This window comes from Neoarius graeffei, chromosome 18 (assembly GCF_027579695.1).
Source record: "Neoarius graeffei isolate fNeoGra1 chromosome 18, fNeoGra1.pri, whole genome shotgun sequence".
In the NCBI taxonomy this organism is placed as follows: Eukaryota; Metazoa; Chordata; class Actinopteri; order Siluriformes; family Ariidae; genus Neoarius; species Neoarius graeffei.
The window spans coordinates 54,362,906-54,386,854 of record NC_083586.1 but is presented as its reverse complement, the minus strand read 5'-3'; the positions used below and the strand labels follow the sequence as shown (position 1 = coordinate 54,386,854).

At 41.1% G+C, this 23,949-nt stretch overlaps 1 protein-coding gene across 1 annotated transcript in view; it reads right to left on the bottom strand.

The window, feature by feature from the left end:
* The window catches only part of epha6 (eph receptor A6), a 458,837-nt gene that overhangs the window by 405,851 nt on the left and 29,037 nt on the right, over nt 1-23,949 (bottom strand). The window contains exon 3 of the mRNA XM_060899014.1: nt 21,295-21,359. Within this exon, the coding sequence (XP_060754997.1) occupies nt 21,295-21,359 (65 nt within the window). The remainder of the gene's footprint in view (nt 1-21,294; nt 21,360-23,949) is intronic.

Genomic DNA, 23,949 nt, shown 5'->3' with positions numbered 1-23,949 from the left:
GTCTTTGAGGTTGTTGTGCTAAATGATACCTACTTTGGTTTAAGGCAAATGTCAGATAAATTGTTTACTAATAAGAACACACCTAAAAGATTATTGTGTTGCATTTTTGGACATAGTCCAACTTGCTCTTCTTGTGATTCTGAGAAAAAAAACTCAGCCATTGTTGTCATAACCTATTGATATAACAGTGTACAATGAGGAACAGAAACAGTAAGTTAGGGAAAGAAAAGAAAAAGCAAGTAAGTGTGAAGCTACATGTGCTATAATAAGAATTGGCTGTTCCTATGACAGCCCAAACATCCAGTTTATGAAATCCTCGTATGGCGAGGATTATTTGGCACAGTTTGATATATGGGTAAAGGACTTAGGATTCCCTGAAAAGGGCAGTTTTAGTCCCAGGCAGATAGGACAGTTCGAAGAAAGTTGAAACAGAAGGAAAAAGAAGAGTCTGCAGATAATGTTAAGTTCTTAGGGGACTGGAGGGCGTTTTCTGCATGGAAAGAAGAAACACTTAAGAGAGAGTACAAAAGAGAGAAACGACAGGCAGGGCTCTCACCCTCTTCTCAGTGTTTGAAATTTCAGATGGACCCTGACCTGGAGTCTGCCCCACCACCCTGACACACACTGCCTCCTCAGCGAGGCGGAGCATCACTCCCACAAGTGCCTCACCCACAGAGAAGGGGAGAAGTTGAGACGAAGGAAAAAACTGAGCCTCTGGAATCTCCCCCAGCCTACCAGCTGCCTCCAGCATCAGCACCTCCCCTCGCTTCTCCATCACACATGAGATCTGGTCTTACATATGGCGATGGAAAAGATACTCTCCTGGACCTGACCACGTGCTCACCAGTGGGTCCACAAGGCTGTAACCTAAAGTGTGAAGTTCTTCATCTTCCAATGGTGGAAGTGGCTGGAGCTGATGGCATGCTTTTAGTCCACAGACCCTGGATGACAGCTGATATCAAGGAAAGCATGGCTTCTCTTCCCAATGTGAGAGAGGTAGGAGGAAAGAGATTTGGTAACGAACTGTTGATATTTTGCAGAAAATTCCGACCGACCACCCATGAACTTCGCTGCCTAATCATGACCAAGATGGGTATAGATTGGAACAAAGTTTCCAAAGAGTGGCCGGAAGCTGACCAGCGAATGACTACACCAGACTGGAGCACGGCTGGCAATAGTGAGTATAGAGATACCATCACTGCTCTCTGTGCTCGTCTGGATAGTGCTTTTCCTTTGAACATAGACATGACTAAGATCAGTATGTGTAAGCAAGAAGATGGAGAAGTGGTGTCAGCATTTCTCACCCGTCTCACCGCCACGCACGAGAAAACAGTGGCCTGACCAGACCCGTGAACCTGGCTGCAGTGGAGGGCACTCCTGAGCCTCACCAAGATCGAGCAGTATGCTGTGCATGCAGAAAAGCTGCTGAAAGAGAAGGAGAAGACAAAGTCGACACAAAGAGACCAAGATCTACACGCTGCCACTCTCACTCTTTCCAGACTGTTCAGCCTGGAGAAAAAGGAACAAGAGGAGGAAGAGGTCGAAGTAAGGGCAGAGACAGGACAACCTGGAGTGACTCGTCCTGGATAAAAGGTGCAACCTGCTACAACTGCAATCAAAAGGGACACATTGCTCGAAATTGTCTCCACAGTAACAGGCAGAAGCCCCGTGAGGAGTACAGCAAAGCAGACTGATGGGCAGACTCCGGGAACGGGCCCCACATAGAGAACAGGGGAGGTAACAAACACACACACCTGATGATACACATACACATAGACAGGAGCATTCACATAACGTTAAACACATTAGTAGCAGCACCTGCATGCAACAGCAAGACTACACAGAAATGCACGATACACCAGTCCAGATAGATACACCTGAAGTTGCATTAAGTTTGTTAAAATACACAACTACTCCCTTTTCTAAACTCCCTTGTATGCCCCTCACTGTGTGTGGGCATGTGTTAGCCTTTCTAGTAGATTCTGGAGCAGGACACTCAGTGATACAACATGGGGTACTTCCAGTAGACCCACCGCTCAGCTCAAATTCTATTCAGACGATGGGCATCTCAGGACGACCTGTAACCGAAACTTTCTCAGTCAACCTCCCATGTAAAAGCGAGGGAGGAATAGTTACGTCCCACTCATTCCTCATCTCACATACATGTCCAGTAAATTTGTTAGCACGTGATTTAATGTGCAAATTAGAAGTAAATCTCACATCCACTCCAGATGGACTAACTATTGAAGTAAGTGAAATGTGCGGTGTGCAGTATGGGTTTGGAAGCCCCCTGTATGTGTATGTCTGGCAGCTCTGCTCAGATCAGTTCACACAAACTCCAAAACACCTTGTACAGCTCGCATACTTGAACACCTCATCAGTTGACACAGATTATATGAAAGAGGAAGATTTGCATTGTACAGCACATGTTCACCAAGGTCAAGATGTAGAGTTTGAAAAGACTTGGTTTGCAGACCCCCATGCACGTGAAAGATTGACCCTCAAACTATGTATTGGTCTAAACATTATTGCGCTGTGCAGGTCCATTTTACTTGTTGTCCAAACAGCTGCATCAATGCTCATCGCAGTGTTCTCAAACATGTTATAAGCAGCCTCAGAACAGAGGACTATGAGGTTGACTGCTGCCAACATGATTTCTTAGACATCATTAATTCTATTCCCCATGTCTCATTAGCAAGGCCACGAGCCACCCATTGGAAAGACGTGGGGAAGTGGGTCAGGAAGTGTGCAGTCGATGGCAATGAATGGTCCCAAACAGAGGACCCTAGTGTGTTGTTTTGTCAAAGGCTTGGGGTCTACAAACAGTAATGCTATGTGTGTGCATGTTAAGCGCAGCGTAATACTAGCCACTGATGACCAGGGTCCTGGGGACCCCAGCCATAGTGGCCTGTTTGTCTCTGTTTCCACAGGCATAACTCCAGCAGAGGTGCACCCCAAATTGGCGGGAGTTCCAAATTCCGTTTGGGCAAAGGGTAAACGTGATGTGGGCCTAATAAAGAATGCTGAACCAGTGGTGATCACCCCCAAATCAGATTTCAGTCCTAAACAGACCCAGTACCCACTCAAACCAGAAGCAACTGCAGGTATAAAACCGGTCTTTGATTCGTTGCTGAAGGCAGATGTAATTGTCCCTTGCCAGGACTCTCCAGTGCGCACTCCTATTTTTCCAGTTAAGAAGGAAGAAAACCGTCCCAGCCCGATGAGTGGAGGTTTGTCCAAGATCTGCAAGCAGTCAATGCTGCGGCTGTCCCGCACACGCCTGACGTCCCTAAAGAGCGCTCTGCAGACCACACCCACTCTGGGACTGCCTGACCCCAATAAACCATTTGTTCAAACTGTCGATGAAAAGAAGGGTTTTATGACCTCTGTTCTTTTGCAGAAACACGGGGATAGATTGAGACCTGTAGCCTACTTCTCCAGCAGGCTGGATCCAGTGGCGACTGGACTTCCTGTTTGCCTGCATGCAGTTGCTGCAGCTGAAAAGGCGGTAACTGCCTCCAGAAATATTGTGGGGTATTCTAACCTCACCCTTTTGGTCCCACATGCTGTCTCCCTGCTTCTGTTGGAGAAAAAGACGTCACATTTGTCAGCACAGAGATGGTTGAAGTATAACACAGTCATACTTGATATGCCTAACATCACTGTGAAACGTTGTACTGTTCTGAATCCTGCCTCTCTTCTCCCTACAGAGGACGATGGAGAGCCACATGACTGTGTTGCTCTCACTAATGATTTTTGTTCCCCCAGGGCAGACTTAAAGAGCGACCCTTTGGAAAATCCAGACATGATCCTCTATGTGGATGGTTCAGCCTCCAGAGACCCAGAGACGGGAAAGAACAAAGTAGGTTTTGCCATAGTCTCAGATCACGAGGTCCTCAAGGCGTCATGTCTGCCCTCAAACCTGTCAGCACAGGCCGCAGAGCTCTGTGCCCTCATTGAGGCATGCAAATTGGTGGCAGGGCAATCTGTCAATATTTTTACAGACAGTAGGTATGCATTTGGCGTTGTGCACGATTTTGGCACCATTTGGAAACATAGAAATTTTCTCACTAGCACAGGATCTCCCATTGCACATCATAAACTGGTCTCTGAGTTGTTGGATGCTGTTCTACTCCCTAGAGCTATTGCTGTGTGTAAGTGTGCTGCCCATACTAACAATACTGATCTTGTGTCTCAAGGGAATGCCAGGGCGGACGTGGCAGCTAAGTGTGCAGCCTCGGCTTCCAGTTCACCCTCTAACCTTGCCTTTCCTCAGGCTTCTACCCCTTGTTTACAGCTAGCGGACCTTCAGAGCACTGCCATCCAGGACGAGAGACGAGTCTGGAAATAGGCAGGCTGTATCCTTGCAAACTTGGTCTGGGTTTGTCCCTCGGGCTGTCCCTGTCTACCAAAATACATGTTCCCTTTCTATTCAAAATTGGCACATGGGCTCACCCATGTGTCAAAAGGGGGGATGGTAGCAGAAGTAACAAAGAGATGGTTCACAGAGGGGTTTTCAAATTATGCTGCGAAATTTTGCAAGCAATGCTTGATATGTGCACAACATAATGCAGGTCAAGGTATCAGACTAACTCAAGCAGCACACCCAATACCAGACAAACCATTTGATCACCTCCAAATGGACTTTATTGAACTGACACCTAGTGAAGGGAAAAGGTACTGCCTGGTAATAGTTGACATGTTTTCAAAATGGGTAGAAGTATTCCCCACAGCTAAACAAGACTCAGAGGCGGTAGTCAAAGCACTCCTGAGAGATGTAATTCCTAGGTGGGGTATACCTAGCAAAATCTCAAGTGACAGTGGAACACCATTTGTTAATGCAGCCCTAAAGAAAATAGGAGCATTCCTAGGGATAGACCTGAAACAACATTGTGCCCATCATCCTGCCAGTGCAGGAGCAGTAGAGAGGGAAAATGGGTCCCTTAAAAATAAACTAAGCAAAGCTTGTGCAGAAACAGGGCTAGGATGGACAAAGGTCCTCCCTGTAGTACTCACACAAATGAGGATGCAAACTAAGCCTAAACATGGGTTAAGCCCATTCAAAATTCTGTTTGGACGAGTACCCAACACGGGGATAGGGCTAGCTCAAGGAACACTGCCGGACACCACACTGTGTGATGATGCAGTGTTGAATTACTGTGCAATGTTGTCCTCTGCTTTGAAATCTATCCACAAACAGGTAAAAGAAGCACTTCCCAAACCCGCTGAGGGACCTCTGCACGATCTACAACCAGGGGATTGGATCGTGGTAAAGGACTTCCGACGAACCAAGTGGAACAAGCCACGGTGGAACGGCCCATTCCAGGTCCTGCTCACGACCCCAACGGCAGTGAAAGTCACAGGCAGAGTGATGTGGATCCATGCTAGCCACTGCAGGAGGGTTCCTGAACCGGCTGAGCAGGAGGAAAAGGAAGGCCTAAGTGACCAGACGCTGACTAAAGCTCGTGAGGAAGAAAGGCATCACTGCATGGAACAGTGCGAGTATCACATCAATCACGTACGCACCCTCAATAGGGAAGAGTATTTCAGTGTCTAGCCGATAGACAAGTCTTAGGGTTTTGAGTTTCCTCCAAGTCCCGGTGAGGTGGGACGAGGGCTGATAGGGCGTGCCCGCCCTCTGAGCACCAATACACGTCAAGAAGGGCAAGGGTTAACTCGGTAACATCATTGAGGCACTGAACAAGATGCGCAAGGTTGCTGAACAATCATAAGCAGATGAACATGGAGGAGTTGAAGACAGCTGATTGTGTTGGTTCAGTGGATGGAAGACTCTGATTCTATCCACCATACTGGTCCTGGGCTTAGCGATTGTGATGCTATGTTTGCTCCCTGTTTTCTGTCAATGTTGTATGTCTGTGTTTCAGAGGCAGCTGACAAATATTGGTTACCAGATGGTGAAAATAGACTCAGACGACTTGCCTGACTGGCCTCCAAACTCACACGAAGACTATAACCCACCGTTCGATGACATCAGCACAGTTGACATGAAACTAGTCCTGACTTAAAACACTTTCATTATGATTGTTTCCTGTTCTATTATTCCTGATCTATGTATATGGCTTGCTAGCATTTATTTAAGATGTCTGTCTTATAAAAACAGCCTTAGCATTATCCCTGTACACTCAATGACGTGTTAAGTTGAATCTCTCTGAGAACTTATCACTGAAACTGTGTACAGTTCTTTTCTTTCCTTTTAGTAATTTATCCTATAGGATACAAAGGGGGGAATGTGAGGGAATTTTTAATGGATGAACATTATTATTCTCTGTGTTTCTGTGTGTTGAGCTCAAGTGGCCTATACTGAGAAAGATGTTTTTTCCTATGTTGTAATCGCTTTTCTGTGGCCTTGGTGGTAATGAGCAGGGTGCTTGAGTTCATCCTAGCTTGCATCTTCTCATGATGTAACCACCTTTCCTGACCTTGGTGGTGATAAGCAGGGTGCCTGAGTTCTCATAACTACGCATCCACCCGCACGCCAGGTGCACGCTCTAACAAAGCTTCATAGAAAATCTTGAGCCAATCACGTGAAGACACAAACAGTGAGTGAATGCTTTCAGAGTATAATAGATAACATTCCTAAAACACAACTCAGAGTGCGCGTACTCTCGGCATCATCAGAAGTGGTGTCTTCTTCTATTCTTCTCTTTCCTTTCCTATTTTATATATCTTTATATGATCTACTATAATAAATGACTGAAAAGACAACTGTTAGCGTTCTGAAGTGTTTATTAGAAATTTCCATTACACGGGTTAACTTGACTCAATTTTAACGGCGATAATTTTTTTATCGCGAGATTAACGCTCTGTGACATGATGTAGGTTTTTCATAAGCTTTTGAAACTACCAGGAACTTGGAACAGAGACTTTGCTTAGAAAAAACGATAGCAGCTAGACTGTAATGCCACGCCCCACACAGCCAGAGTCCTCTGCCCTCCTCCCCCAAAGAACCAGCGCGGGCAGGGCGCGCTAGTAGAGATGGGATTTATGGCTCTTTGATGAGATCCGCATCTTTGTGATCCGTTCTTTGAAAAGAGCCCTTCAAAAGACTGGCTCATTTGGCTCTTTTTAAATATTTATTCAGTTTTAAGAAGACAGCGTCTAAAGAAGCCAGATCCCTCTGAACTGTAAACTCAATGCTATCCCAGAAATCCTTCCTGTAATATGCAAATTTGGCCGCCTCTGATTGAACAGCGCGACGCATCAACAGGCAGGAAGTGTAAAAGTACAAAATGTGTTAAGTGAGCTGAAACAGTAAAGATCAGATTCAATGCAATATTTATCAACGAACAACTTAAACTTAATATAATAGTGTACTTTATATTATAATCAAGCATGTCAAGCCTACCGTCACTGTGTAACCTATCTCTCTGATTAGAGTTGTAGACTAACTCAAACAGTAGATCATTTCACTCATGGTTCTCTTGCTAGTCCCGCGCCGGTGCTCGGCTTAGGTTTCACTTTGCAGTGGCTGTGTCAAGACGTGTTATGCTTTGCAATAAAAAAAAAACATTGGTACAAGGCAAGCCCATTCACTTTTTTATGCTGATAAGAGAATTACAATGTTTTTTTATGTGACAAAAATGTGCGATTAAATTGCGATTAATCGCGAGTTAACTATGACTGTCGCGACATTAATCGCGATTAAATATTTTAATCGCTTGACAGCACTAATATATAGTGATTAGCGCTGTCGCCTCACAGCAAGAAGGTCTGGGTTTGAGCCCCGTGGCCGGCGAGGGCCTTTCTGTGTGGAGTTTGCATGTTCTCCCTGTGTCCGTGTGGGTTTCCTCCGGGTGCTCCGGTTTCCCCCACAGTCCAAAGACATGCAGGTTAGGTTAACTGGTGACTCTAAATTGACCGTAGGTGTGAATGTGAGTGTGAATGGTTGTCTGTGTCTATGTGTCAGCCCTGTGATGACCTGGCGACTTGTCCAGGGTGTACCCCGCCTTTCGCCCGTAGTCAGCTGGGATAGGCTCCAGCTTGCCTGCGACCCTGTAGAACAGGATAAAGCAGCTAGAGATAATGAGATGAGATTATATATATATATATATATATATATATATATATATATATATATATATATATACGTCAGCTGTTACATGATTAACTCATTCCTAATGCCTACGCTGTGGGATATGAATAAACACGTGAACTATCCAACCTAGCAGTACAAACTTTGACAATGAGCTTTTGATAATGGGTCGCTCGCTATTGGGTTTGAAAAACTCTTTTCACATTAAATATACAGCATGTATTTGTGTGGGATTACTATGGCTATAACTACAACTTGTAACTGTAAAGGTTCAACCAGAAATATATAATTTTTTAAAAAAGAAGGAATCCAAGGCACTCTTCGTATCCAACTATAAAAAAAGCCTTTATTTTACATGGCTATTTCATACAGAAAGCATGAGCTGAGCAGCAACCCACGCATAGCGGCGCAGACAGCCTTCTTCAGGGCATGCTGTTCCAACAAGCAATTTCCTCTTAAGAGGTAAACTAATTTTTTTTAAACAAACAAAAAAAACCACACATTGGATCACACAACTAAAGACACGCTTTCTCCCTTTGTGTCACTTTCCTATCACGATGAACGCCATGACCTCTTGGCTTGCTGTCTGATTGTGTCTACTTACATTTCAGGCGTTTAACAGACACTCTTATCCAGAGCGATGTATAACATACCCATAGCCACCAGTTGGGGGTTAGGTCCTTGACAAAGGGCACTTCAGCTATTCCTGGTGGTCTAGGGAATTGAACCAGCAACCTTTTGGTCCCAAAACTGCTTCTCTACCCATTAGGCAATGGCTTCCCCAGTTAATACTGCTGGTTAACTGATCTATTTATACGCTGTTGTGTCAATATCTCTTTGTAAAGTCGTATCATGCTTTTTTGATATTAAGTCTGAGCTGGTTTTCCGAGACCGTGTTCCTGATTTTCCAGTTTTAAATCTCACTCGTGTTACTGTAGATAATTATGGATATAGCTATGACTACTTCGTCTGCCTGTGTTATGACCCCTGCTGTAGACTATGGCTATGATTCTTGGTTTGTGCCCGAAATAAAGCACACTGTATGTTACACATATCCTGACAGACCTGTATAGGTTTCGTCATATGAGAAGCGGAAACTATATATGAACGCTATATATAAAGCACACCGAACAAGGAGATGCTCTCGTTCCTGTCATTCAAAGAGAACTTTTATGCTGTCATACGCGTCGCAGCTATAACTTAAAAATATCGCATTGGAATGGTAATTTCGTCTTCACTTGACAACGTCAGATTCTAAAAATAGCTGTTCGGAAAATTCATCAAACGTGCAATATACAGTCTTTTCGGCTCACGTGCAGCACGGGGATGTTCGCCTCCGCATCAAAAACACAAGGGTGGAAATCCGCGTTGCCAATTTCACCGAGTGAGGAATCACAGAGGCTCTGAGACACATTTAGTAATTACGGAGCGGCTCAGAGGGACACGTCAAAGAGGAGAGCCAGGAGAATAGTCAACAAAACAGCACAAACAAACCTTCTGCCGCGTATAGAGAGACAGAGAGCGCGGCTGAGACAGAAAGGAAGAGAGAAAGAGTGTTTTACAAAGAGAAAGAGAAAACGAAGCATACCCGAAGGACATGTCTGTGTCAGTGTAAACAAAAAAGAGTCTAAATATACTCTTGTTCTCTGTTACTAAAAAACAAATTAAATGGCAGGAGAAGCATCCCGGTGCTAGAAAAGGTGTGTGTTCCAGCTGGCTCATAAAAAAGAAAACAGAAGAGGCCTTGATTAACATGCCATACCCTGTACCCTTGCAAGAGAAAGAGAGAGAGAAAGAGAGTACAAGAAAGAGAGAGGCTACCTAGTGAGAACAGGTGACATTACATCCAGGATATTAGAGCATGAATTATTGATTTGATCAGAGCCGATGTGGGTTGGCTTGTTATTGCACCACAAATGAAAACTCATGTGGTGTTACCGAGGAAATCAGTCCTCCCTTCACACCGTGGTTTCCACAGGAAAAGCTGAACCAATCTGAAGATGTGCACCGCAAGACCGCTGGGAAATCACCCGCTAGTGCATAGTAGGTCATTTTACACAAGCTCTAATACAAAACTGCCTCTGCCTCGCATCGCCATTTGAGTCACGTTTAAGTGCGAGATGCTGGGCGCTTCTAAAATTTTTACGGGCATCTATTACACCTGGTCTCGGACAAAACGGCACAGTCACCTGGCTTTATGGCAACCATATTATTACATACTTTACAGAACATGTTTTTGTGTTATACGTGTATTTATTGCGATGCTGCCCGAGTTACTGTTACCACCTGAAGGTTGATTATTTTCCAATGACAGCATGTCCTGAAGTATTTTATTCCTCTGATACCACAGAAATTTCTTAAAAAGTTCCTTAAAAGAACTGTTTTTATCTGTTTAAAGTTGTAGAAAGTGTGTGATACACGTCAGGATGAAACGGTTACCAGTTTCACTGTAAAATTCCAGACGGTTAGTATTACTGTTTACAATTTTAATTATCATTAAAACCACAATTTGAAAGAAAAGCCAGATTCAGGACTGTGAAATAGAAATGACAAAATCCGAGGAAACAATTTTAGCAGGGGGTCTGGGGGCGCATCCCCCCAGAAGCTGAACAGATTTTGTGTATATTGATAGATTTGAAGCATCTCCTGAAAGCAAATATTTTCTCAACCATGCCATTTAATTTGAACTGTTATTATTATGTTGAAATAATACAATATGAACTGATTTACCTTTTAACTGATAAGGGTTCACTTGAAGAATGAAAATACATCAATAACATACCTCATATTGTAAATTCACTTATATTCTTGTGTCGATTCGTATCAATTCATTGGGTACCATAATGTCTTTTCCAGGGGGGAAATTCTAGACTGACTATTAAATAATAGTCACTAATGTTCTTGTTTTTGAACTGATTCAATACCAAAATGTCTTTCTTGTTCATGTTAGACAGATTCTAGTCAAAAACTATACACAACTATTTACAAGTCAATATTTATATTTATTTCCTTTTCTTTGTTAGCAGTTTCTTCAGCTTAGAAAGCCTACTCTTTTCTTTCTGACTTTCTATATGGCTTTTCCTTGCTCTTTTGGTCTCTCTTTCATTACATATTCATGATAACAATGAACATTATGAACAATAACATAAGTTAAAACTACATAAATAATAAATGTGAACAAGATGGTCTACCTGGTAATCTACAGTTCGACAGCTTCAATTTCACCAATTCCGCATGTTTTTTTCCTTTAACATGGTCAACTAAACGTGTTCTTCCACCAGAACCGTACTTCACATCCTGATGGCACAAGATGCAGTAAGCTTTCCCCGGTTCTTTTATCTTCCGTATGTGCTCATGGAGATATTCACTACCGGCTGTAGGTATCATGCCGCCATCTTGTCAGAACTACAATTCCCAGTCCACTTCCGTGTGACCTACGTCACGCGTGGGCGGGATCATCTATGTCATATACAAGGAAACATAAAACAATGGGACAACGCTTCCATCTTCGTCTCTCACGTCTGGCTCCCGATGAATCTGGGCGTATAAAGAGGCGCTCTCCACCCCAAAAAGACGTCTTCTTTCTTGCAAGATCCATCACTCAGCGCGATCTTCTTACCCTTGGCAAAGGTAAACTCTAGAGTCGCGCGATCTTTAAACTCAACCTGAGTTACAACCGGTTTACTTGCATTAGAAGTGACGTCACGACTGCAGCCCAGGCAGTTAAAAGTTGAGAAGCGATTGAATCCTTTTTAACTCAAAAGCGCTGTGCATCTCATTCTGATCAGAGACTTTTCCTCACGAACGCTGAGGTTCGGACCAAGAATCCTCTGCTTTCACGGGAACCACCCAAGTGCTCCGCTGGACCCGAAAGTTTCTGCGCCTCCATCACGAGCAGCTCACGTGCTCCCACGGCGAGGCCTGAAGCTACACCGGCGAATAGTTCTTCATATCTTGCTAAAGGCAGGATTAAGTAAGATTTTGGCATTTGGGCATAATTAGGATAGTCTTAGGAATTTGCTTTTATTGAAATAGTGTGAATTTAAACCCAGGTTTATCTGTTACACTGTTAGACACGCAGCGTGTTGATTTATTTTGGTTCTATGTTCTCTCAATTGTTTAATAGATAGGCTGCGCATGCTTCTCTCTTCTTTACTACTAACATATAGTTCTCTTATTATACATCTTGATCTCAAGATTTCAGTGGATTCAGTATGGTTATGAGCTAGTGGGTTAGCTACAGCTTCCCTTTTGTCTGCTTAGCAACACAAAGCTAATCAAGGCCTACCATGTGCTCAGCAGGCCATCAGGCCTGATAAACCACACCTCAGCTAGAAATCCACAAGCTAGCTTTTAGTTAGCTACGGCTAATACCCTTGTCTTTAGCAACACGTGCTCAGTAGGCCTCACCAGGCCTAACAGACACACTTTAGCTAGGCCATAGGGCCTTTAGCAAACACACATTAGCAACACAAGGCTAATCTAGGCCTCCACCACGTGTAGTTAGCTACATGAGGCTAAACACATGGTCAAGTCCTACACACACACACACACACACTGTTTTAGCTAGCCACAAGCTAGGCCATACACACACACCACACATGTATATACACCTCACTGCTTGTATATATTGATTATCCATTTTTTTTAATCTTTGTATAATAAATTCATTTATCAAAGCTGTGTGTATTCATCTTGTTGGTGAACAACATCTGAAGTCCCCAATCTTCTCAAAGAATTCAAAAAGGGTGCGTACGTTATGTAATATGGTAAGTGATCGTAATAATTTGGAAGTATACCATAATTTAGCTGTTTGGTAATTTATTATTAAGCACCAGGATTAATGGTATGATTCACTAAACGATTCATTGAATGATTCACTAAATGATTCACTAAACGATTCATTGAACGATTCACTTCAAATGAGTGATTCTATGGTATGATTCAATTCAAATGAGTCAAAGTAAACGATTCAATGGGATTGATTCATTTTAATTATTGACCTTCAAAATTTAATGAGACTGATTTAACGAGATTGATCACTTAATTTCAATAATTAACTGATTGCACCCACACGGCTTTAAACTCCAGCCATCGCCAATTCCATGGATTTTTGATGCCGTTTTCCTTGTCAATGTTTTTGACATCGTCGGTCTCACCGTCCTCCCTCTGAACGATGTCCCTCCGTGACGCGGACATACCGCGAAATTCTCCTTTTCAAAACCGTTGATATCGAAAGCATGTTTAAAGAGCACAATGGTAAAACGAAAAGAACACAAGATTCGCGCCGTGGTTTGTAAGCATGGCACAAATGCCGTAAACTGGTCTGTCATTGTCGCAAAAGAAAAAAAAGATACCAAAAAAATTACGATGTCGTTACAGAAAGAACAATTTGCGGTAGGCTCTTTCCCAGACTCGCCGGCTCGGTGACACTCGGTCGGTAGACAGCACACACACACACACACACCCAATTTTTTATTGCAAAATTAGATGATTTACTAAAATTATATTTTTGGAGACCAAATTCGCGGGATTCCGCGGATCTGCAGATTTTTCACAGCCATGCAGATTAAAGTCTGTGTAAAGCAAAATTAAAAGAAAACAGATGCTGAAAACATGTGAAAAGACTGAACTATGTGGTGTTTGTTAAAGTTTATAATGTTTATGTTCAGGATTTTTGGGCAGGTCAGAAATCATGGTTTGATGATGCACTGGAAGTTACGACTTGAAGAGGAAGTTGTGTTTTCACCTCCGTTTGTTTGTTCCCAACATGACTCAAAAAGCAGTGAACAGACTTTGATGAAACTGAGGAAATGTGAGCTGTGGGCCAAGGAACAATTGATTAGATTTTGAAGCAAATCCGGATATGTATCTGGATCCAGGATTTTTTTTTTTTTGTCTTTTCCCAACGTAACTCAAAGTAGTGAATGGATTTGGATGAAATTTGGTGTACAGCTTTTAGTATTATCCTCGGTTCAAGTGATTTGATTTTCGTGTTGGTAATATGTGGCTTGGCGGAGGTACACACTCTACCGATTGCCCTTCTATTTATTTTAATGTTCATGCAGACAAAAAGTGCATAGTGCTGTTAATTTTATTTGTGGTTTCCATATAAAACTTGGTGAAATGATTTCAGTTTGTATATCAGTACTTTTTGAACATTTCCAGCACATTTTAACAATACTGCTATTATACTGATAATCGTGATCATTTTGGTCGCTATAAGCATGATATTAAAAGTAGACGGCCTTTTGATTTCATAAACTCTGAGAAATTTAGTTCCCTCTGAAATTTGGTCATTGTGATATATGTTTATTTCTGTAATATCTTAAAAAAAAAAAACAGGCCATTCTGTGGCTGGGAAGTTATTTAATTTGAGGGGATTCCCGAGCAAATACTGTGCATGAAATTGCTCGCTTCACGCAGTCAAGCAGACAGAGGAAGTCCGTGTGCGCATGCGCAGGTTTACCTTTGACCGTGCACTGACAGTTCCATCATTCTGTTGCTAAACAAACAGCTGATCACACCGAGGTGTTCGCTGAGTGCCGATATTTATTAGTTTGGTCCTGCGTGTCCTTTCCTTCGTATATAACATTGTTATATACGACTGTAGTCGGTCTTTCACGTTTTATTCACACACTCACATCCTCCGTTTTTCTCTCCTCGTTCAAATTTGTATCCCACAATGCCTTGCGCGAACGGGGAAAGCCCACCACGTCATGCATGACATAGTATCTTGTATTGGGTCATGGTGAAGCAGGAAAAAATAGAGGAGAATTTAGGGCCACATGGCCTTAAATTAATTAACTGTTCTATTAAAACAAAAATTAATAAAATTAGAATTCTGTGATTCAAATTCAGTAGCTTTCGGTCCACTAGAGAAAAATAACTGGGTGTCGGGAAAAATAATTTTTATGACCTACACTTGAAAAATCTGAAAGGCAGTCTACCTTTAAATTTTCATACCATTTCATCTCTGTATATACATGTTCCCGTTGTCACTTATTTAACAATTATTCGCCGAAGATGAAGTGAATTTCGCTGAATAATAACTCAGACGAAGGTGAGATTATTATTCACCAATATTCACTGAGCCTGAGACAGATCATTTATTTTAGCATAAATGCACAGGTGATTATTAATTTTTTTTTATCATATTTAAAATAATCATTTATTTCAAGCTTCAAAAACAGCATGCAAATGTAATAACGGTGCAGCGCAGACTTGTGGCACTTATCTACACCAACTCACACAAAATTTTGAAACTGATAAAATAAATCACAATTCCACCGTACCTTTGGAGAGTTTTAGATCAAACTTCGTAGCATCTTTAGTGCTTTCAGGAACAGCGTTTTCTTTCATCGTTTGTAATTCTTCCTCACTGACGGTGACGAAGTGATCGGGCGCCATTTTGCCGAGTCGCTCGAGGTGATTATTGAGAAATTGGTCGAGAGATTCGGATTATCAGTACACACGATTTTCTATAACCGCCTGCGTATTTATACTAAATTATTACAGCGATGAACAGTCATTCCCTCATTTTCTCTTGAAGATAATAAACTTTACCCTGAAAGGAACAGCACTACCTCTGACTCTAACGAATTCTAACAAACATGTTGTGATAGGAAATTTCACGAATAACAACATTTTGTTGTTGTTGAATATATGTAAATCCTTTTATTATTAGAGATATGGCTCTAAAGACAACAGATTATCATCTTATTAGAAAATCAATCACTTTGCCAACATACTTTTCTCAAAACACTTTCCAAATTTCTATTTTTCCAGAACTGAAAAAGACTGCTTTTAATCTCCCAAATGTTTCAAGACCTTGGATTATCTGAATTCATCCTAATAAGTCCTCATATTATCTAGTTAACTTATCGAGCTACAAGCACAGTCGGTTGCTCTGTTGTTTGAGGCTAAGCTACGTTTGTGCCCTTTTTTTTTTTTTAGACAGGCATTATTTCCAGGGTCAGTAAAAATGCAACGGATTGTTTTATATTAAGATATTAACTAAGAACTAGCAGGCTGGAGTTACCTAGCTAGAGTTTCACCAAGTTCACATAACACATGAACATGATCGAAAGCCAACGTTATGAAAATAATTAACCAGTATTATATCAGCCAGTGCTTAGTAACTCCATTTAAAACTCAGCTTTGGTTTAATATCTTTACTAAGGCCAGCCTTAAAAAATTATTTCTTGGCAGTAACCCGGCTGGGTATAAAAAAAGTAAAAAAAAAGTTGCAGGTGAAACATTCATAGTAAAAAAACAAACAAAAAAACAAACAAACAACTTTTAGGCCTGCCGAATGGCCCTTATCATACGCCGTACCCGTATTGACTGTTGCCAAAATCAACATGTGTAGCGCCTAGCGAGTGGTCTGTTTGACACGGTGAAAAGAAAGCCGCCGTCTCACTGGTTGTTCAGCGTGTTTGCTAAAATGGCATCCAACGACCATGCTGACTGCAAGTTGCTTTTAATATCTATAGCAGTGAATAAAGACACTAAAATACGCAATAAAATGGTGCACGTTGATTGTTCTAAAACTTTCAAAAGTGTGTTCATAGAAAATGTAGACAAATATCAAATATTGGATATTTGTATAGACGAGGATGCTGATCCAAGTCACGTACATGTTTTCGTTCTTACACATGGTACAAGGGGGGAACGCGAAGCCTACTGCCGGTGCTGATGAACTTGAGACTGACTGGACTTCTTAAGTTTCACATTTAACTCTGTAGTTTAGATGCAATAACTGCTTCAGTATTACTTTTTGCAGATATTACAATGTCATGTTGTATGTTCTAAGTTTGTGACATTTGATACTTTAAAGTTATATATTTTTGTGTCAGACATTGATTGTTTCTGGCCTTATGTAGTGATTTATTTATTTATTTATTTATTTATTTGCACAACAAAAAAGAACATAATACAATAAACAAAAAAAAACAAGTGCAGGAGGAGGGAAAAAGCGTTTATCGCTTATACTAGGCCCTCCTCCTCTATACTTATTTAAAATTGATTATAGTCTTCTCATCTCATCTCATTATCTGTAGCCGCTTTATCCTTCTACAGGGTCGCAGGCAAGCTGGAGCCTATCCCAGCTGACTACGGGCGAAAGGCGGGGTTCACCCTGGACAAGTCGCCAGGTCATCACAGGGCTGACACATAGACACAGACAACCATTCACACTCACATTAACACCTACGGTCAATTTAGAGTCACCAGTTAACCTAACCTGCATGTCTTTGGACTGTGGGGGAAACCGGAGCACCCGGAGGAAACCCACGCGGACACGGGGAGAACATGCAAACTCCGCACAGAAAGGCCCTCGCCGGCCCCAGGGCTCGAACCCAGGACCTTCTTGCTGTGAGGCGACAGCGCTAACCACTACACCACCGTGCCGCCCCTGATTATAGTCTTAATTACCAATAATCGTGACTATAAATGAAATAATACAAATAATATAATATATAGAGAGTGATAACAATACAATAACGATAATTAAATACTGAATTATATAAATCAAAATAAGAACTGATCATATGAGTCTATTACAAGGGACTATGATGGCTTATGAGATGGCTTTTCAGGGCACTTTTAAACATCAGAAAAGAGGAAATTGTTCATATATTTGTCTGAAGACTGTTCCATATTGTGACACATTTATATTTTACGGAGGACTGTGCTAATGATGTGCGGAAGAGAGGAATATGGAGCTGATTCCTTTGTCGGGTATAATAATTATGTACAAGTGAATTAGGATTTAAGAAATTGTCAAATATATTGGGGAGATTGTTTGCCAGGAAGTTAAATGTGAAGATACTAATTTGTAATTTAGTGATATCATGGATATTTAGTATTTTTAATTTTTGAAACACGGGAGGCGAGTGTGATCGAAAGTCAGAAGCAGTTGCTATTCTTACGAATTTCTTTTGGAGTAAGTGTAGAGTTGTACGGTAGGCACATCCCCAAACAATGTTACGGTAAGTCAAGTATGGGTAAATGAGGCTTACCTCATTTAGTGTTAGAAATATTATTAAAAGTTGTTCAGTGCAGATCTATAGTTCTTGGCTTTCTATTAAATGGAGGGTTTGATTTAGATATCGAAATTTGTGTTGTGTGTCACATTTTGATACTTAACATAAAGTTATGAGCTTGTTCTATGTCAGATATAAAATTTTTCTAATGTAATTATCAGATTATTTGCATGTCAAATAAAATTATTTGCTGTAAAATGAATTAAGTCAGGTCAAGTTTATTTCTATATTGTCACAAAGCAGCTTTACAGAATTTTAAAGACTTTAAATATGAGCTAATTTTATCCCTAATCTATCCCTGATGAGCAAGCCTGTGGCAACAGTGGCAAGAAAAAACTCCCTCAGATGACATGAGGAAGAAACCTCGAGAGGAACCAGACTCAAAAGGGAACCCATCCTCATTTGGGTGCTAACAGACAACATGATAACATGTTTAACAGTTATAACATGAAGTCTGTTTCGTTGATGTTATAAACTCTTCATTGATGGAAACTTGAGTGCAAAATTGTTCACAACAACTGCAATCCTTTATTACACTGATTAAATTACACTGTTGCAAGGCTTGTAATGTATGTAACATGTGGGTTTTTACAATATATGGCTGGTCTGAAAAAAAATTTCTCCGATCTTGAACGGGCAAAAATTTTTTTTGCTGTCTACAGTGGTGCTTGAAAGTTTGTGAACCCTTTAGAATTTTCTATATTTCTACATAAATATGACCTAAGACATGATTAGATTTTCATGCAAGTCCTAAAAGTAGATAAAGAGAACCCAGTTAAACAAATGAGACAAAAATATTCTACTTGGTCATTTATTTATTGAGGAAAATGATCCAATATTACATATCTGTGAGTGGCAAAAGTATGTGAACCTCGAGGGTTAGCAGTTAATTTGAAGGTGAAATTAGAGTCAGGTGTTTTCAATCAATGGGATGACAATCAGGTGTGAGTGGGCACCGTTTTATTTAAAGAACAGGGATCTATCAAAGTCTGATCTTCACAACACGTTTGTGGAAGTGTATCATGGCACGAACAAAGGAGATTTCTGAGAACCTCAGAAAAAGTGTTGTTGATGCTCATCAGGCTGGAAAAGGTTACAAAAATATATCTAAAGAGTTTGGACTCCACCAATCCACAGTTAGAAAGATTGTGTACAAACGGAGGAAATTCAAGACCATTGTTACCCTCCCCAGGAGTGGTCGGCCAACAAAGATCACTCCAAGAGCAAGGCATGTAATAGTCAGCGAGGTCACGAAGGACCCCAGGGTAACTTCTAAGCAACTGAAGGCCTCTCTCACATTGGCTAATGTTAATGTTCATGAGTCTACTATCAGGAGAACACTGAGCAACAATGGTGTGCATGGCAGGGTTGCAAGAAGAAAGCCACTGCTCTCCAAAAAGAACATTGCTGCTCATCTGCAGTTTGCTAAAGATCACATGGACAAGCCAGAAGGCTATTGGAAAAGGTTTTGTGGACGGATGAGACCAAAATAGAACTTTTTGGTTTAAATGAGAAGCGTTATGTTTGGAGAAAGGAAAACACTGCATTCCAGCATAAGAACCTTATCCCATCTGTGAAACATGGTGGTGGTAGTATCATGGTTTGGGGATGTTTTGCTGCATCTGGGCCAGGACGGCTTGCCATCATTGATGGAACAATTAATCCTGAATTATACCAGTGAATTCTAAAGGAACATGTCAGGACATCTGTCCATGAACTGAATTTCAAGAGAAGGTGGGTCATGCAGCAAGACAACGACCCTAAGCACACTTGTTCTACCAAAGAATGGTTAAAGAAGAATAAAGTTAATGTTTTGGAATGGCCAAGTCAAAGTCCTGACCTTAATCCAATCGAAATGCTGTGGAAGGACCTGAAGCGAGCAGCTCATGTGAGGAAACCCACCAACATCCCAGAGTTGAAGCTGTTCTGTACGGAGGAATGGGCTAAAATTCCTCCAAGCCGGTGTGCAGGACTGATCAACAGTTACCGGAAACGTTTAGTTGCAGTTATTGCTGCACAAGGGGGTCACACCAGATACTGAAAGCAATGTGAAAGCAATGTGAAACGGGTCACATACTTTTGCCACTCACAGATATGTAATATTGGATCATTTTCCGCAATAAATAAATGACCAAGTATAATATTTTTGTCTTGTTTGTTTAACTGGGTTCTCTTTATCTACTTTTAGGACTTGTGTGAAAATCTGATGATGTTTTAGGTCATATTTATACAGAAATATAGAAAATTCTAAAGGGTTCACAAACTTTCAAGCACCACTGTACCTACTGGAATTTCTCATACCATGTTACCACCAACAAAGAATGAATTAAGGCTGGCCTAACTGACACAAAAAGTAGCAAAAGGCCTTTTAAGGCCATGCTTCCAAGACGTGTTTCATGATGAGATCTTATTACTGTATTTGATTTTAAGAAACAGCCAATTGAACTAAAACCTCATTTCCATGTGAAGACAGGCGGCCCATAAAAGGGACAGAAATTGTGTGAACATTGTCTAAGGTATTAAATTTCCGTAATAAACACTTTGCACACATCCTGAAGCATCGGTAAGCCATCCATGTTACTGTAACCCGGCTGAGATTTGATTAGTTTGTAAACATTAATTCAGAAATATGAAATAACCTTTGATAATGTGGATAAATGGCTATAAATTCATCCAGTAGGGCTTGAAGTTAGGAGAAGAATTTTCTGACTAACCATATAACATATGGACTAACAGAACATATAAAGAGGTTCGACTTTGTGCCTTCGGAACTCTTTTTAGCTCTGAATTTTGATGTTATATATTGTTAAAATAGGAAGTAGGAATTTCAAGCTCCACACGAACACTAAAATCCATCTTAGATCTGCAGTGTGCTTCTCTGGTTGGCAAATAAGTTGCCCAGAAAATAGCAGAAAAAAAATTGCAAGGCGTTAATGCAGTGAACATACTACATTTCAGATTCCACTTTACAACATGTCTAAATATCAAATTACTGAAATTAGGTGCTCTATCAAAAGGCCAGTTTTCCCCAGAGGCAAATTTTACCTGATGCTGGACTCAGGCTGATGTTTTATGGAGAATTAATATTTGCTATACACTTTACATCGACATTTCGGAAGAAACCAGTGTTTTGAAAATTGCATTCAAAAAAGTCACAGTAAAAGCTTGTGGCAATTTATCTGTAATGTGGCTTACCCCGTTTACTGGGTAGGTCATCCAGCCAAGTTCTCCCAATACAGCTGTGGTGTCCAGGAGAACCACTGCAGACAATAAACAAACACATCAGTGGGTTGGACAAAGAAAGAGACAGCAGGAGACAGAAATATGAGTTACATATCAAACACAACTAAATCCATAAATCCATAACCACTTATGGACAATGCTGAACACACACTGCACTTTGATTTCCTTCGATTTTCCTGTTGCTGACAATTTTTTACCCTCCACCTCCTTGGAATGCCAACGAATCAAAACGTGGGGTGTTTAGCAGCACAGTTTAATCAGTCTGTGAGAACATGTCCCAAAAACAAGACAATTAGAAGTAGACAAGAGTTTTCTGTTTAAAGTTATCAGCAATAAGCCCTGTAGTGTGAGCGCCTGACAAGTAGCAAACACGGTGATTAGCAAAAACCAATGAAAGTGTGAGGAAAAACTATCGGAGGATGAGAACAAAGCATAGTGGAATTCTGTGGAAATGGAAATGAAAAAAAAAACTTATTTGTAGGCATGTAACAAATCACTCAATTCCTGATTTGATTGGATTCACGATATTGGGTTCACAATTCGATTTTCCTGTGATTTGTGATTTCTTTTGGGGAAAAAAAATAAATGAAGACAATTTCATCAAAAAATTCCAAAAATTATTTTCCTATTCTTTATCAACTTAAATATTTTAAAAAGGTTTTGTGGGAGCGTCGTAGCTCAGGTGGCTGGGGCGCCATGCCGGGGACCTGGGTTCGATTCCGACCCGAGGTCATTTCCCGATCCCTCCCCATCTCTCTCTCCCAATCATTTCCTGTCTTGTCTCTACACTGTCCTATCCAATAAAAGGTGAAGAAGCCCAAAAAAAATCTTTAAAAAAAAAGGTTTTGTTGTCTTAATATACAACAATAATTATTTATTTCTTGTTAATACAGTCAATCACACAGCAGCTCTTTAGCATTTTAGTTTTTTGTGTGTTTTCACAGCATTAGATCTGTGTTACTTCTGCCTAGGGTGAAGTCATGTGTATTCCTACTACTGTACATTATTAAACAATGCAATTACAACTAGATAAAACTAAGAGATTATGCAATTTGATAATGATAATAATCACAATTCACTTTTTATTTCATCAATTCAAATCATCATAAATTTGCATCGCGATTCATTGTTGTTGCATGATACATCTTTACATGCCTAATTTTTTTAAAGATTATTTTTATTCTCTTCTTTCTTCTGCTACTGCTTCACTACAGTAGGTTGCTAAGGCTCTATCTTGGTAACAACTCATTCTCACATTGATTTTTAATATGCAGCGATGAGGCTGTAATGCCCTAAACTCCCAGCACCAATTGGTGATCCAGGCACGCATCTTATAACTACACACCATTCTTTACCATGAATAGCTGAATTATAAGAGAGTTTAAGTGGTTAAAACAAACATGACACTTTGTTCATGCTAGTAAGTGACAAGTTGCTCATGTTGCTTACAGTCTGTTGTTGGCATGTGTGGTGGCTGCTCATGGTCAAGTCACTCATTGGCAGGCACTGTCTGGCTTTTTTAAGTTCTGACTCGCGAAATGGGAGTAACCAATGCGTGTACACTCTCATAAAACATGTCCCATATTGCAGTAAATTCATTCATTCATCTTTGGTAAATGCTTTGCCCTGGTCAGGCTCACAGAGTCTTGAGGGCTTGAGACAGGATACTGGCTTGCTTCACACCTAAAGGCATTTTTGTGTAGCCTGACTAGTATGTGTTTGGGAGGTGAGAGGAAACCAGAGAACCTGAAGGAAACCGATGGAGAGAACATTCAAAACTTCACATGGACAGTAACCTAAGCTCAGGGTTGAAGCAGGATGCCTGAATCTGTGAGGTTGTGATGCTACCTTGCTGACCATATTGTAGCTAAACCCAGGGTAATACAAACTGTTTTTGTGCACTAGAGCAGCGTTTCTCAACCTTTTTTCAGTCACGGCACCCTTCAGAAGTATGCAAATTCTCAAGGCACCCCCATATAAAATATACACAGTCACACTGACCATACGCTGACCATACGCTGACCCCGGCAGCGACATTGTGACATGGGAAAGGGGGCCGTGAGACAAATTTTGATGATGCATGAGGCGGCAATGATCTGCATTAGTGTAACTATCGTTTTTTGGAATTTTAATTCATTTTATTTATTTCAATGTTAGAATATATAATTTTTTGATGGCACCCCTAACGAAGCCAGACGGCACCCAAGGGTGTCGCAGCACCCCGGTTGAGAAAGGCTGCACTAGAGACTGGAGCTAAGATCATAAAAGTAGTGGTTTCAGGGAAACAATGGACAACTCATGCCATAAAGGACTGGACCAAGGAATTTATCAGAGCCAATGAATTGGATTTGTTGCTTGAGCAAGTTGGAGCTAATTCACATAAAACAAAACAATTTTTTTTTCAAAAGGTGCTGTGTCACCAGGGCGGCACGGTGGTGTAGTGGTTAGCACTGTCACTTCACAACAAGAAGGTTCTGGGTTCGAGCCCAGTGGTCGACAGGGGCCTTTCTGTGTGGAGTTTGCATGTTCTCCCCGTGTCTGCGTGGGTTTCCTCCGGGTGCTCCGGTTTCCCCCACAGTTCAAAGACATGCAGGTTAGGTTAACTGG